This window comes from Eurypyga helias, unplaced genomic scaffold (genome assembly GCF_000690775.1).
Source record: "Eurypyga helias isolate BGI_N326 unplaced genomic scaffold, ASM69077v1 scaffold2567, whole genome shotgun sequence".
Lineage (NCBI taxonomy): Eukaryota > Metazoa > Chordata > Aves > Eurypygiformes > Eurypygidae > Eurypyga > Eurypyga helias.
In genome coordinates, this window is record NW_010262203.1 from 1 (window position 1) to 16,929 (window position 16,929).

A 16,929-nucleotide genomic window follows, 5' to 3' on the forward strand; every position below is an offset into this window, starting at 1 on the left:
AAACAGCACAGGCCCCAACACCGAAAAAAACCCATGTTCATTCTTCCACCTAGGGGAAGCCACTATTTTGTGGTAGTTTCAGCTTTACACCAAAATCTGGTGGGACTCAGACCACCATAGGTTCCAGAGATGAATCCAAATCCTTTCATGTCACTGTCCACTCCCAGTGCTTACACGGAATACTTTTACTGCTCTTCCTGTTCTGGAAATAACTGCGAACAGCAAGCTTATTTCTAGTTCTGCACACTGTTGAATACACAGAATAGAAACTAATGGCTAATGTTACTTTTATACTTCTTCAGGGACAGAAGAAAGTGAAATAGCTGAATGGCAAAGTATATGGTCTTACCTGAACACTGACACTTCCTTGTAGCTTCAGTTGCAATTTGATCATATCTACTTCAGCTGAAGAGCAAAGCTGCCTAAGTTCTGCAACTTTTTTACTCATTTCATCAATGGCTACTTCAATTGGGTTTAAATCAGTGTGGTGCTGGTACATTACCGGAATGCGCTTTTTCACGTATGGGAAGCAATGTATGGCTACAGACGGAAACAAGGTTAATACAGTTAGAAAAAGGGGTTTGAGTAAGGTGTGTTTTGATTGAATGTTATGCTAAAAAATATCATTTTGACATCAGTTGCCTGATTTAATAACATACTATATAATTAGAAATACTGTCAAATATACAGGGAAACAGAATATTGAAAATGTAGATATGCATACAAAGAAAATGACAAAGAAAGATCATTGTCATTAATTCTACCAATAACAACCAAGAAACGATCCATTGAGACCTAGGTCATATGAGACCTGTAAAAAAACCTGTTTATCATCCACACATCTCAAAGAGGAGAAGAATAAAAAATATCAAGGCTGCATTTTCTCTTTGCTCACAAGTATTAGCTATGCAGAGCTGACATTATAAAGTCATTTAAGTTGTTTTTACCACTATATTAAGACAGTGACATGGAAGCTCACACTTAACAGAGACTAAGCCATAATAGTCTTTTTTCTAAGACAAGGAAAACTAGACTACAGATTCAGAATCCTTGAAGCTTAAGGAAAAAAAGACAAAAAAAACCCCATTGGAGGGTTATCCCTTGAAGAAACCAAACTGAAAGCCCAGTTTTCACTGAAAATATGAAAAGTATTTTAGCTGATAGCCATAAAGGCCTAAGTAGGTGGAATGGAAAAACCCAAACAGAACTGAATTGGACAATTTGAGCTAATGGTCCCCATTCTAGCAAAAGTACAACTTGTAAATCTGACTTTGTGAAATAACATGTTATACAGAAACATCACCACATGCAACATAAATTTTAATGATCTCCCTTGAAAGTATAATAAAATGTTTTGTATTGCTGAACAAAGCATGCTTGAAGTTTGAGGCTATGGAGAGATAGATGGGCACTCTCTCTACCTTCTAAAGCTAACAAATGAGAAACTAAAGCAGAGTGATTAGTCCAAAGTCCCAAAGGAAGGGAGGCTGGAAATCAAACCAGAACCTGCCTTCAGGTTCTTTTAGCTGCTTTTAGCCAAAAGAACCAATGCTGCATTTAACAGGTCCAAAGACTGAAAGAATGCTGAAAACTCCCATATCCAAACCAGCAAGCACAATACCCCCTGGGAAAGATGCAGACGTTCCATGACTTAAAAACCCCAAAATCACTTAAAAGTGAAGGGTAGTTAAAACAGTCAAATATGAGATTTTACTCCCTTTTTCCAATACTTAAGGGTTAAGAAACCACACGACGATATATATGTTCTAAGATGCTCCTTGGTAAGTGCCTGAATGTTACATTTTTAGTACATGCTTGAAAACAATACTCAGTCTTAAAAGGCTGTTTTGTCTAACAGTATTTCAGTATACTTGGCAATTCTTGTCACCTCCAACAGTCATGTGTGAAATCTTCTACAGGAATTTTTCCTGACAAAATACACAACATATAGAAAAACCTAGCATCAAGAATTAAGTACAAAAACCAAAAGAGCAGTTTTCTCTTAAAGGAGATGTGCATTCAATCAGTACCTGTCAAAATAGTCCGTCGCTTACACTGTTCTTCTACTCCTCCTTGTCTTTTACCAGCTTGAGTAAAAGGCATCTCAAACATAAAGCGACGAATGTTATGAGTCCTTTCAAAATCTGTTTTTCTTTCTTGCAACTCTTTTTCTTCAAAGTATGGAATTACATGTGTAACTTGAATATATGCATATTTTGAATCTAAATCCTTAGGATTTACCTTAAAAACACAACAAAAAACCCCAAATAGTTATATTGTGAATAAAGTGGATTTAATTGTAATCACACAACTTGCAGAAATTAAATTTGGTCTCTCAACCTGCAAATCACTGAAAACACAGGAAATGTTAAAGTTCTCATGGGGCTTCTCTGCATTCAGTTTCTATCAGGGAGACAACAGATCTAGATGCATTACAACATGTGGGTTGCGTGTTTGGATTTTTTTTTAAACTCTCATTATCGGTAACTACTACACGCAGAACTGTAAACAAAAACATCATACAGAGTTATACCTATGATTAACACTGGAAGGCACAGATACAGAAAACCCAGAAATAAATACTTGCCTCCATGACAGCTGATATAACAGTGCGTTAGAGACCAAAAATTGCTAGTGATAAAAAAAGTTAATCATTAAAAAGAAAACCCTATGTTGTAAATAGTTCAGCTATCACCTTGAGAAAGCACTCCTCCCAACCTGTCTCAACACTGACACCCTATAAGGGTCCCAAAGAACATAGTGGTGGGAGCAGGGCAAACTGAAGGCTTCATTATTCAGTTCATTTTTTTTCTAGAACTGGATGAGTAAGAGCCTCATGGCCTGGCAGATCTTTACTTTGGTAAGAGCAGCAACTAGTCTCCAGTACCAACAGGTAAGGCCTCCTAAGTCTTTGCCCAACAAGGTCCCTAACTGGCCAAGGATTTTTTTGTTTTGGGTAAATTCCCCCAACCAGAGGATAAAGAGGGCATTCCTAAACCTGTGCATTATTCTAAAAGTTGTTGTCTACCATTTTAGTCCCACGTTCAATATTCATGTTATCTCTGCCTGTCTCTGAGTCATTTGACTACTATAAACTAAGTGGGTAAAACAGCAATGCAAACATACACGTGAAGTCACCAGGTAAGTCCTGGAGCACACTGGGAAAAGAGCTAAAGGTCTCCCTGCGGTTATCCATTTTTATTGGAACATGCTGCTTGTTTTGTTGTTGTGGGTTTTTTTTGTGGTTGCCTTTTTTTAGGAAAAAACCCACACCAAAACCTGCAATGTTTTCAAGATTATTGGACTGGAACTGAAGTGGCAATTTATATACTCATTCTGATACTGTTGATCGAAAACATTCCCTACCAATGCTGACAAACACACACATTATGATTAACTGTAAAGAATCCAGGAGAGTATACTGGAGGAGCTGTGAAAAACTGAGATCACAATATAAATCCCTTCCATGGCATGAAATCTAGCCCTTGCGTAAGTCCTCCTCTCCTTTTAAGGTTCCAGTATTGAGAAGTCCACCATTGCTACACTTTCAGGCTGAGAAGCACAGAACTTCGTGATCTTACATGTGGAATTGAGGAATAGACGACACAGGAAATTATAATAAGAGAAAAGTCAGCATAAAGTCTGAATCCTAAAGTTAAAAATTGGCTGAGGAAGTGAACAAAAGGAGTGCAGAAAGGCATCTTGTGCAGTGTGTGTTCTCAGCGTATGGGCTACTGTAACCCCCTTCAGTGCAGCAACTTTGAAGCCTTCAATTACAAAGGAAAGTTTTCCCATGACATATCTAGATTTATGAGCAGTTTTTTCTACAGTTTAAGTGCTGAACAGGCTCAGAGACATAGGCAAAGGATAACAAGAACACCAGGTACAGAACTACAATGTTATTTACAAATGGTACTTTTCTGAGAGAAGGGTCTGTTTCTTAATTCAGGAGAAAGTTTCTTTTCTGCTCTTGAGGTGCAGAAAAGGGAAGAACTTCCAGAGAATGACTGTGCATGAATTGGCAAGAAATACAGCTAAAGATAACACAGGATATGATCATTACCTAAATTTGTTCTAAGATAAAAATCATTATTTTGGAGAAGTAACACTGTGGAAATTAATGTTTTTATTAAAATTAATAGAAAACTGTATTTCTCTCAAGCCCTTAAACCAGTGGAGTTTTTAGACACAAAGTTGTGTCCCAGATGAGTAATAGACAGTGATCCCACAGTATTTCAAGTGGATTAGCAGAAGTAATATATTAGAATTTTTTAGAGAGAATAAAGATCATACTTTGCCAGAATCCTGAATCATTTTGACATTTTCAGATCCAAATTTGTCAGAGTAGAGTTTCTGGAGTCTTTGGGAGATTTCTGAGAGAGGTGTGAGTTTAGGTTCTTTATAGATATATTCCTTTCCATCTTCATCCTCAAAGAATCCCTGTAAAAAATGAAGTAATCAAAATCTTGGAAAAAACCACATAGGGCAATGATTAAGATGAACGTAACGTGTGTGGTTCAAAGCAAATACAAACATTTAACATCAGGATTCAAGCAAACACAAATAAATAGAAATTAAAGTCTAAGTAAAAAAGGTTTCCTAAGAGGATTAAAAAAACCCAAGAAAAATGTAATTATCTACTACAGAATGAGTGAAAGATAATGGAAACAGTTAAAAATGTAAAGGTTTGTTTAAATTTTATGGTGCGTCAAGCCTTTGAGATAACATTTCTTCACTTTTATTGAAAAGTGAACTTTCAGCACTGTTTCACTTGCCAAAATAGAATTCTTATTGCCCAACAGGACTACCTGATTCACAAGTGAGAATTTTGGCAACAGTTTACATAAAAATAATCTGAAAAAATTCTTTGTGTAGTAATAAAAAATTAATTCCAGAAATGAAATTTAATTCATGTTAAAAAAAAAATTAGTTTTATGTTGTGCTATATTGGCATATACTTATTTTTTATTACATAAAGCCTTTGTTTTAAAACCACAACTAAATGCAACAGAGTACATGGGAAGTGAAACAGGTCATTGGTTTAAGACAACAAGCCATGTCTGAGCTCATGTTTGAAATCAGAAAATAAATATTTTTGTCAGAAACAAAACAGACAAAAGAGAAAAGCACAACATATCATGTATAAACACAGGCTAGATTGACAAAAATACCCACATCAAACTACGGTGAAATGCAGTAGTTTTTACTGCATTGCTTGCTTTTTAAGCAGTTACTGTAATTACCTCAACATCTGTTTCACTGTCTGTAAACTGGTATTGCTATAAAGTTATAAAAGACAACAGAATACATGTGAAATTATACTGCTCAGAGTACTTTGCAATTCTCCATGCTCAGCTGAACAATTAGCAACTGGGCTATGCATGTAGGAAGTGTATTACTTGATACTGCGTGACACCATACGGATACAGATGCACTCTAGACATAGAGATTAATTAGAGGATGTGAAGCTGTCCAATACACAGCCAGGGCTTTTGTTCCAAGCATGCAATAGTGATGCATAGAAAAGAGTGAGTTGCTCTCTAAAAGGAACTTAATATTACTTCTTGAACTGCAATGGCTATTAATGCACACCAATCTAAGAAGCAGCCTTGCAAACCACACTGCAGCACTACAGACATTAAGTCAATACACTGCGCTGAGAACTGACATTATAGAAAACTTACCGCTGCCTTAAGGGAGTAAATAAAAGAAGAAAAAGAAAAAAAGGCAAAAAATTTACTGAGGAAAACAAGAAAGAATTGTATCAGAACTGATACATGTTTTAAACTAAATTATTGATGGTGCTAAATTATTGCTCACAGACCACATTTCTTGCGCTTTTTATGTCACAGTATCAATATAGAGGATGAAATAGTATACCTTGTAAAACAAGTTCAGGTTTTTCTTACTGCACAGAGCAGACAAAGTTAAATAATGCTCACCTGCCCAAAGAACGCTACCCTGAAATAAGTTCCCAGCAGTCTCTTGCCTGTATGCATAACTTCTGTTACTTTACTGTACGCTCGATGAAGAGTGTCATATAAATGAGCAAGCCTCTAAAAAGAAAAGAAAACAACCATGGGATAAAAGAATGATGTAGAGCTTTCCTATCTTAAAAAAATCCCAATGAATGATGTCCTTGTACTTCATAACTAAAAAACACTGTTTTATTGAACGGTAGTAAAACCCAGTGTTTTATTGAAAAGTAGTAATAGGTTTAGCACTTGTATCAGAATGACAGTATGCAAGATTAAATAAATATAAATAATTAAAGAAAAGCATTTTTATTTAACATTAAATAAAAATACTCAACACACTGACATTTCAGCTACAACTTTAATAATCCTGTTACGTGCAATGTGTCATGCAGTTAGCCTAGAAAAATTAGGATTGTTTTTCTTGCTCAAATTTACTTAGGATGAATTTAGTACCTCAAAATCTCTCCGTTTTTCATAAATGGGTATTATAAGTTTATATATGTCAGCGATGAGTTCATAGCGTTCTGCCTTCCAGAGTCCATCAGCACACTGCTCCAACAATTCCATCAGCACATCCTAGATTTGGATACACATTTGAAAAAGTGAAACAATTAGCTACTCATGAAAACAACGGCAAAGTCCTTTTCAATTAAAAGGGAAATCCTGCCTCAAAACAAAATCGTCTAAATGTTGTAATTTAAATTATTGCGGCAATCAAAAATAGCTAAAAAGAAACATTTAGAACAGAATGGTCTGAATACTGAGTAAATGTACTTTTCGTATTTACCAGGAACAGCTTTTTTCTTTTAGACACTCCTGACCTGTCAGGTCTACAAATGACACCTATGCGAGGACCCAAACTTGTCTTACCTGGTAACGTGTTTTCTCAAGTGTTGTTCCTTTCAGTTTTGTGTTTGTTTGTTTTGCACAAACGACATAAATTTTAAAAGCACAGCTGTACCAACACTTGAATGTAATTTGAATGTAATGGTTCTGAAGGAAACTATCAAATAAATTAAACAATAAACCAAAAAATACAATACCAAAATCTGTACTCAGAAGTAATGATCAAGGTACAACAGTTGAATTTGGTATACTGGTCCAGAATGAAGAGACATATAACAACAGTTAGAGAAGCTGAGAAATCCTGAAGGGTCAAAACAGTCACAAGCAAGAAATCACCTTGGCTTTGTTGGGTTTGATCCTAATACCCTGGTAGCAAAAAGATAGTTATTTAAGACTGAAGAACAACTATGCCTACCTGTACGTTAAAATAGAAGCATGCACTTTTCATTAGAGCAGTCACACATCATAATTATGAAGCTCATTCCTTCAGTTTGTCATAATACTTTATTTTTCTTGGACTTAATTTCTAATTCCATAAGCATAACAAAACTAAGATAACATTATTACTTTGCTCTATTTTTCATAAATTCAAAATTACCTGGCTAATTCCGTTAACTAAGTTATAACAAAGTTACAGATATTAAGGAACAGCTTACAGCTCCTGTGATGAAGATGTCATATACTTGGTCACAGCCTGAGCATGACAAAAGCCCTGTAAAGAGCCCATTCCCATCAACATACCCTGGCACATTTCTGAACCTCCACAAGAATTCAAGAGAGGTGAAAGAAGATAACATTTCTACTTCTTGAGGCCTCCTGGTGCCACTCTTGCATCACAGTGGTGAAGCCAGAAGCTGGAAATAACTCTTTTTATCCTCAGAAGGGATCCAATGCTACCCTAGTTCCCGTCCTCCCTTTAACAGAGGACGAAGACAGCATAAAGACATCACTGAGCAATCCAGCTTTAATACTGAGAGCAAAGAAAAAAGACTGAAAAATGCTACCCTTATCCATGTGCTGCAACAATCCTTAAAACTCCTCCTCCTTTCCCCCAGTCGTTATGGGGCTGTATAGGCTTCCCAGTACTCCATCCTCAGGAACTAGGTGGTAAGAACAAAGATCGGTGCTGTCCACCACCACCGTTTTACAAGAATCTTAAATCGGACACCAGAGGGCACCCAAACGCAGCAAATCAGCAAAATTTGGTTTGCACACAGGGGAAAAATATAAAAAGCAAAAGTTTCATGTGGGAGAGCTGATAGGAGGGAGGACAACACCACAAAATTTCTGGGACACCTGTCTCAATGCTTATCCATCTTCACGGGAAGGGTTTTTTTTTCCCATATATTCAGAGTTCCCCCTGTTACCTCTAAGAACAGCCTCTTTTATTGTACACCTCTTAGGAGAGTCTGGCTCTTGCCCTAACCACCTTAACATCGGGACTTTTTCCAATTTGTTGAGACCTCCCTTGACTTTGGGGAAGCAGCACTGGGCACAAGATTACTGATGGGGTGCCACAAATGCCAAGGAGGGGGGAGGGGAAACCCACTTTCCTCCACTTCTTGACTCTATGTTTTTTCTAACACAACTCAGCACACAGTTGGCCTCTGTTGCCACAAGGCTACACTGCTGATTCCCATTCAGCGTCTCGTCCACCAGAACCCCCAGGTCTTTCTGCAGAGCTGCTGCCCAGTAAATCTGTCCACAGCCCATACTGAGACACCAAGAGATTTTTTTTTTTTTTTTTACAGATGCAAGACTTTGTGATTGTAGAACTTTGAGAGGCTTCGGTGTTCTTCCATTCTGAGGTCCCTCTAAATCAAAGCCCGGCTCCTCAGCATGTCAGTCACTTCCCCTCCATGTAGTTTCATCCACAAACTTGATGACATGCTGCATCCCATGACCTAGATAGCTAATGAAGATACTACACAATATTAGCCTGAGTATCCCTAAGAATATCAGCCTTCACCACCATATTTACTGTATCTTGTATGTTTGGGTAAGTACCTATTTCTATTTTTTATAAAGTGCTTTAATATATTGAATTTGACACAGTGAATCTACCAGCAGGTTGAGGGAGGTTATCCTCCCTCTCTACTCTGGGCTGATGAGTCCACATCTGGAGTACTGTATCCGGTTCTGGGCTCACCAGTTCAAGAAAGACAGGGGACTACTGGAGGGAGTCCAGCGGAGGGGTATGAGGATGACCAAGGGAATGGAGCACCTCTCTTATGAAGAAAGGCTGAAAGAGCTGGGCCTGTTCTGCCTGGAGAAGAGAAGACCTGGCCTTTTAAAAACATGGACAGATTTCCCCCCAACCCCTGTATACTTGTAATTACTTTTTTGGAGAGTTAAGTCTAAAGTAACCAGCACCCAGGGGAATCACAAGTATTAAGAAAGAAATTCCCCAGAAGCCTTGTTAGTGGGTGCAGGGAGAATTCCCATCAGAGCATTGTTTTGCCCAGTATTAGTAAACTACAGCCTGAAAGATATGTTTCTGCTTTCTGATTTCTGTACCCAACCAACCTGTCATATGATTTTTTTTTAGACTAGTACAATTTTGCTTACACAAGAACATACTAAAGAAACATTTCATATATTAATATGTTCCTGTTTTTAAAGCATCTAGACTACCTCTTTTGAAGTACTTCTGTACAATACTTGTAATCCTAATTTATCCATGATTTCTTATCTATCAAAAGTTCTTTCCTATTATTATTATTCTTCCTGGGGTGAACTATAAGAAATTATGTAAAAAATAGTAACTCTTTTCAATATTTGACCAGTTAGATTTCTACATGATTAAGTTTAAAAGGGGTTGCATGCAGACAAAAACGAAATTTGGCAAGGTTTGATCCCTTTGCAAGCTCCGCAGACTTATAATTTCACTCTTGGCTTACTTTCATTCCATGGAAACACTGAGAGATGGAAATAAATTTGGGCAGGGTTCAATGACCCAGAAAAAGCAGTATATTCTTTTTGTAGAGAGTATCAGAAAAAGAACAAAGATATTCCAATTTAAAAAATACTAAAGAATTTAGGTCTGACAAATAATTTGTCAGGTAGATACTGACAAGCGTTTCTAATAAATCTCCATCAATAGCAGTCACTAGAAACCCAACTCGTGCCTCAGAGCAGCTTAGGTTTTGCTTTAAGTAACATGCTGAATTCCATACTGCAAAAAGGGAATCCTGGATTTTAAAGAGCATAGCACAGATTTTCTACAAAAGCAATCTGCTGTTGGGTATCATAGGAAATGAAAATCACTGTATTTCTCATTTTAAGTAATTCCAATTCCTGCCTTCCCAGAAAAAGGCAAGTAATTTTTGATCTTAAAACAATAGAGCAAAGGAGTAGCAGAACTTCAGAGTAAAACACAGGTGGTGTCCTAGCTCTAAACCCAGGCTCAAACAACTAAATCTTTCATCTATTCCTCCTAGATCTGTTAGTATGGATCCAATTTGCAGTGTCATTGCATAAATAACTTTGTCATACACTTTTACCATATACAGACTAAACTATTTTTTGTTGTACAATCATGCTTACACACCAGGAATTTCTTCCACACAGCTACTGCAAGTGGTGGTCTGTCCCTCCCTTCCGCACCTTATCCTGGCAAATACGTAGTGAATATATAGCTCTTTCTGAGAAAGATTCATAGAATCACAGAATGGTTGGGATTGGAAGGGACCTTAAAGATCATCTAGTTCCACCCCCCCTGCCATGGGCAGGGACACCTTCCACTAGACCAGGTTGCTCCAAGCCTCATCCAGCCTGGCCTTGAACACTTCCAGGGATGGGGCATCCACAACTTCTCTGGGCAACCTGTTCCAGTGCCTCACCACCCTCTCCGGGAAGAATTTCTTCCTGATGTCCAATCTAAGCCTCCCCACTTTCAATCTAAACCCGTTCCCCCTTGTCCTGTCACTACAGGCCCTTGTAAAAAGCCCCCCCCAGCTTCCTTGTAGCCCCTTCAGGTACTGGAAGGTGCTATAAGGTCTCCCCGGAGCCTTCTCTTCTCCAGGCTGAACAGCCCTAGTGCATTCAGCCTGTCCCCATAGCAGAGGTGTTGCAGCCCACACTAGTATTCATCCTGTTAACCAGCTGAAAAGACCCTTTTGCTTATTTTTATTACAACAGTGCAGTTGTGCTGATGTGCTAGTGCTTTCTTTGAAATATATGTACATAGTAAGTTCTCTAAAGCTGTGGCAGCTCACAGAATTTTTTTATTTTGGTTTTAAAATAAAAATAGCGGCTAAGAAAACAATAACATGCAATATGGCAGTCAGCCTCAGGACTGAAACACAAAACTTGGAAAAACAATGTGCATCAATTTAACACTCATATTTACTTACTTCATTGAAGTGAACATCTTGCATTCCAACATCCTCCATCATTGAAGCTTCTTCATCTATATTAGGTGTGATTACTCTGAAGGCAGTACAACCTTGCCTGAACATCCCTGTCATTGGAGAATAAAAAACGGCAAATTCACTTTTCTGTACCAGGATAACATTAAGCTGTTTTGTGATGATGGATAATGTGTAAGCCATATTTAAATGTACTTATTGCAAAATTAATAAAAAGAAAATAATCCAGCCCCCCACTGCGTGAATGAAATACTAGAGCTCACCTTACTGTTTAAGTATAAATAGGTTTTAAAAACACCACAAATGTAAAGGTCCACTCTTGTCCATCAAAATAAGGCATGTTTGAATGTTCTAGTTTATCTTAAACCGCTGTGTCATATTTTCCTAACTACACTGAAAAAACTATAAACCTTGAAGTAAGATTTCAAAAATCATACCTTTTCGTGTGAGGTATTCTGCAACCAGCGCTGCTACGTGGACATAGCACATGGCTGCCTAAAACAGAAATAGCAACGATCTTATTAATTACAATTATAATGGAACTACTGAAAAGAAGGTATATAACAAAAGCCCTAGCCTGAGATAATTTCTGTGGTCTTCCTTTTTGCTGCTTTGCAGGAGACGTTCTATGACCAGCGTGAGAATTCTCCACCTCCTTTATGCAAAACAAACTGTGCAAGAGTTTCACCACTGAGGGGTGTGGACAGCAGTGCACAATCTGAGAGTGACCATGGATCACAAATTACAAAGTAAGAATGCCATACTGAAATAAAACTAGGTAAATCTCTTTTGGGGATGTCTTTTAAGTGTGATGTGATTCAAAAGAGCTATTAATGATTCTATTCAACATTTGCTGTTTTTTCTGCTAACCACTTTGTTGCCCTTTTTGGCTCCAGACCAAGAAAAATGAAGAAAACACCAGTGACAGACCATTTGAAAGCAGCAAAAGAGGAGAGTTCTGACCTATGAATGAAATTTGAAGGAATTTGGTTGGTCTAGTCTGGAAAACAGAAGAAAATTAAAAGGGACAGAGTAGTCTTCAAATATTTGAAATGTTTTATGAAGTTGACACTGATCACTTTTCTCCACAGAAAGGACTAAAAAAGATTCAAGACTCTTATTAAAAAAGTTTAGGCTTACAGCAAACTTAATTCTAATGGTAATTCACAGTGGAGCAGTTGACATACGCAGGCTACAGAATCTCAGGCACTGGAGTTGAAGGAAAAAGGTAAGTATCTGTCAAAAACACTCTCCAGTTAATAATTTGTATAGGGTTGGGCTTGGTGATTTAAAGAGGTCCTCATCTAGCTGCATAGTCCAAGATTCCAAGCTCTTAATCAAAAGATCAAAAATAGACCTGAAAGGGACTAAAAAGAACTTGTCTTCTGAGAGTGCTGAAGTTGTTCAAAATACGAACTAATAGCAGAGTACTGAATATATCTTCTGCATTGCTACCATACAGAAAAAAAGAATTCTAGAACTAAGTCATGAGTAAGATATTTTGGAGACACTTATTTTCTTAGGTCATGCTAAGTTTAACAGACATATTTATGAAATTCAATGATGTGATGCAATGTGATTTACTTTCAGATGGAGCAAACTTCCAGAAAGAGACAAAATTCATTCTGTATGCTGATAAAACACTTGTATCAAGATATATAACAACCCCCACTCCCAGTTCTCCCTTTGGCTAGTATTAACCACTTTAACAGCATGGTGAAATCAGATAGCTTTCTTTTTTCCAAACAAAAAAAAAGGCCTCTTTTCCAAGTTAAGAATATTAGGAGTATTTTAATAAGCATTTGGGCACAGAATCAAGCTAACTCTGTAAGGACAACTGGAGAGGAATTCAAGGAGTGGCTTTAATTGTTTTTAGCAAGTGATGAACCAAGATACTTTTAAGTAGGTGGTCTGTGTCTACCATGGTTTGCACTGAACATTCCTGGCTTAGTAGGATGTCAGCTACAGTAATTAAACACATACCTACCTTAGATTAGTGATCAGAAATGACTTAGAGATGTACTTGGGTAGGACAAAAAAACCCCAACTTACCTGTCGAAACTCATCTACTAACAATGCAAAACTTACTAAAAATGCTTATTATATTACACACTAGCAACAATGTACATACATAGTACATTCCACTTCAAGGCAGATAGGCTTAAAGCTTGTTAGGAAGCTCAAACTAGTTTTACCTCGGAAAGATCTCCATTTTTAACATGGATCCTTGCCATGCTGTCTAACCACGTCTTCCTTAGTTCAGGCGTACTAGCGTAAGACTTGGCCAAACTGTACTGGAGGTCTACAAGCATTTCCGGATCGTTCTCATGCTCCTTCATCTGGGCTGTAGCCATCAGGACTGTACGAATCCGTTTTGTTAAATCCTTGACATCAGAAGGGAATGTAGTGTGCTAAAACATGTAAAAGGTAGGTTAACTACTATCTTTTTCTATTCTTTGCATAATAGTAAGTTGAAATACAGTTGCAAAAGACTATGTTTTCAAGCATCCTTCTACAGTATGGAAAGAAGAACAAAACCAGACCTTTATAATTCTGTCGTTATTGGCACAATTATTGATGATGGAAAGAGACTGCTGAAATCTAGTTCCTCCAATTCCAACCACATCAGCAATTAACTGGCTTACTGAAATAATAACCTTGACAGAAACAAATGTCTCGTTAGTGCATATTTCACAAAAGTAACCTTGAAACATACCTATGACGCAATTACAAAGAAAGTTTTCTTCTTTTTAATTGAAAGATTATTCCCTTAAGTAAAATTATATTCGATTCTTTTTAGGTTTCTTGTACCACAATGAAGGCAAGAAAAAACAGGCTTGTGTAAATTTAATGTACATGCATCCATTAATCTAAAGGCTGACTGCTAGGGGAACTAGACAGAGGTCATAAAGGTATTAAACTATTGTTCCCAGCTTTGCCAGAACACAGTTTTCTACATATTTGTTTCATTTTAGACTTTTATGCCTAAACAGAAAATGCAGCTTGTTGCCGCATTCTTTTCTTCTTCAGACTCAACAGGGTATAACATTTAAAAATAAAAATAACATCTACAGAGCCAAACATTTGCAAATGACAACTACAAATTATTTCCTACAAAACACAGGGCCATCCAATTGTTTCTAAATATCTCCTTGTACCAAATGTGCTTTTACTGCCATCTTCTTACTCTTAGAATAGCACCAGCCTTGCTTGAACCCAAAATAATTTCTTTTATGTCTTTATCTCACAGGGCTTTGCACACTGGTACGCAACTGTGCATCAACAAAAGAATATTTGAAAAAGAAAAAAAATAAAGTATACTAACTTGCAGGTGTGTCCTAACAAAAGACTTCTTCCCCGTGTAATCAAAGTTATTTCTCATTAAGAAGTACAGCAGCTGTGAAGCTTCAGTACGAATTGAACTCAGTTTGGAATTACAATACTTCAGAATTTCATAGCACAGTGCAGAACACATATCAGCTCTACCCTCATAAAATGTAGATGGAAACTAAGGAAAAAGAATAAAAGAAAAAAGTTATTCATTAAAACTAGTTTCACTTTTTGATAAAACAAGCGTGTCGAGAAAAATACAATATATTAATATTTCCAAAATGTGGAAAACCAGACAGTTGTAGTAGTTTACGACACAGAACAATTGCTGTAGCAATACAAAGGACAAGTATTCCACATTGTTGGGATCAGTCCTTATTCACCAATTTTGATTTGGGATTTTAGTTCTTAAATTTTTACATACTATATCATTAACTAAAGAACTGGGTAAGTACTTGAAGATTAATTACTTTTAAATTTCTTACCTTAAAAATAAGTGCCCTTAAAGCAATGAAGACATTTTTCAATGCTGTTTCAGACTGATTCTTTTGAAGGAAGCAGAGGTATACATCAAATACTTTCTTCATCAGTGGATTATGCCCATGATCAGTCAGTAGTTGATTCTTTAAAGTGATAGTGAGAATTTAGGATTTTTTGTACAATGATACATTTATACTATTCTAAGCACATAGATCATCCAAAAGCAGGAAATTAAAAATGAGTCTGCACAGTATTACCAAACATATCTGAATTTTAATTAGGCATTTCTAACAATTAATCTTGCTTATAAAGTTTGGCTTCTGGATAGACTTCTAGAACACAATTGTTTGTAACAGCTATTAGTTAAATCAATTACTATTAACAGTTCTTTGAGATGCATGTTCAAAGTATTAACACACTGGTTACACTGGCTTTAGCAGCTCAGACAGTGGAATTTTCTCATAGTAGTACCTCCTACTACAATGCCTTCAAAAAAAACTCCCACTCAAGTAAAACCCCACCCACCCACTATCTTTCATTACTCTCCTAGAACTGAAAATCAAAGGGCTCTTAAGGATGAAGATATTAATTCCTTCCCAGAGTTTTACCTGCATCAATATTCAAAAGGTCATTGAGGCATGCACTACATAGGGTTACTCTTGATTTCCGTATCACCAACAGCTGCCTTCCATCCAAACTTTTTAAAAAATTTTGGTCTCCTCCAATTTCTCTAGCACAAGTACTGACTGTGCCTTGGCTTTTAACAGTTCATATTGACTCTGTTTTGCTCCGGGGGGCCTATTTTCTCCTTTTGCCCACTAAGCACATGTACTAATTTCCTACAGGACTCTAAAACAAAACAGTGAGGTCTCTCCTCTTACAAAACACCAAAATAGCTTAATCAATTCACAGATTGCTCAGTCCGGGAGTCCAAAACTGAGAAGGTCATGTTAAGTATTGCTCCCTCTGGCTCCACTTGCCCTCCAACATGATTCTACTAGGTCTTGTACCTTCTGCAACTCCTCTCTGAACACTGAGGAAAAAAAGTTGCCCAGCCCTCTATATAATATGATAATTATTCCTGAAATCAGCAGATTGGCGTTACTAATCTAGTGGCCTACTACAATGGAGTGAGTGCATCAGTGGACAACAGAAGAGTCATGGATGTCGTCTACTTGGACTTCTGTAAGGCCTTTGATATGGATATGACAGAAGTCTTGCAACTACATGGGAAACATATGGGTTTGATGGATGCACTGGTAGAAGGATGAAGAACTGCATGCAAAGTTACACTCAATGGCTCAGTTCCAAGTGAAAACCAGTAACAAATGGTGTCCCTCAAGGGTCTGTACTGGGACCAACAATATTTAATGTTTTCATCAATGACACAGTCAGTAGGATCAAGTGCACCCTCAGCAAGTTTGCAGATACTACCAAGCTAGAGAGTGGTGCAGTTGAGACTTCCCTATAGCATGCCATCCAGAGGGACATGGACAGGCTAGAGAGCTGGGCCTGTGTCAACCTCATGAAGTTCAACAAGGCTAAGCTCAAAGTCCTGCACCTGGGTCAGGGCAATCCCAAACACAAGTACAGGCTGGGCAGAGAATGGATCGAGAGCAGCCCTGAAAAGGACTTGGGGTACTGGTGAATGAAAGGCTCAACATGAGCCAGCAGTGTGTGCTGGCAGCCCAGAAAGCCAACTGTATCCTGGTCTTTATCCAAGGAATTGTGGCCAGCAGGGCGAGGGAGGGGGATCTCTCCCTCTCCTCTGCTCTCGTGAGACTCCACCTGCAGTATAGTGTCCAGCTCTGGGGCCCTCAACATCAGAAGGATATAGACCGGTTGGAGCGAGTCCAGAGGAGGCCACGAAGATGTTCAGAGGGCTGGAGCACTCAGGCCTGTAGTGACAGGACAAGGGGTAACGG

General features: G+C 37.7%; 1 protein-coding gene across 1 annotated transcript in view; it reads right to left on the bottom strand.

The window, feature by feature from the left end:
• Positions 1-349: 349 nt before the first annotated feature.
• DOCK9 (dedicator of cytokinesis 9) overlaps positions 350-16,929 on the bottom strand; it is a gene marked incomplete at its 3' end in the record, with an annotated part of 114,765 nt that continues 98,185 nt past the window's right edge. Inside the window, exons 40-52 of the mRNA XM_010155614.1 lie at positions 15,010-15,147; positions 14,520-14,702; positions 13,738-13,851; positions 13,390-13,605; positions 11,625-11,689; positions 11,180-11,348; positions 6,432-6,554; positions 5,943-6,056; positions 5,685-5,690; positions 5,244-5,279; positions 4,294-4,440; positions 2,031-2,241; positions 350-540 (exon numbers count right to left, since the gene is read on the bottom strand). Of these exons, the coding sequence (XP_010153916.1) occupies positions 350-540; positions 2,031-2,241; positions 4,294-4,440; positions 5,244-5,279; positions 5,685-5,690; positions 5,943-6,056; positions 6,432-6,554; positions 11,180-11,348; positions 11,625-11,689; positions 13,390-13,605; positions 13,738-13,851; positions 14,520-14,702; positions 15,010-15,147 (1,713 nt within the window). The remainder of the gene's footprint in view (positions 541-2,030; positions 2,242-4,293; positions 4,441-5,243; positions 5,280-5,684; positions 5,691-5,942; positions 6,057-6,431; positions 6,555-11,179; positions 11,349-11,624; positions 11,690-13,389; positions 13,606-13,737; positions 13,852-14,519; positions 14,703-15,009; positions 15,148-16,929) is intronic.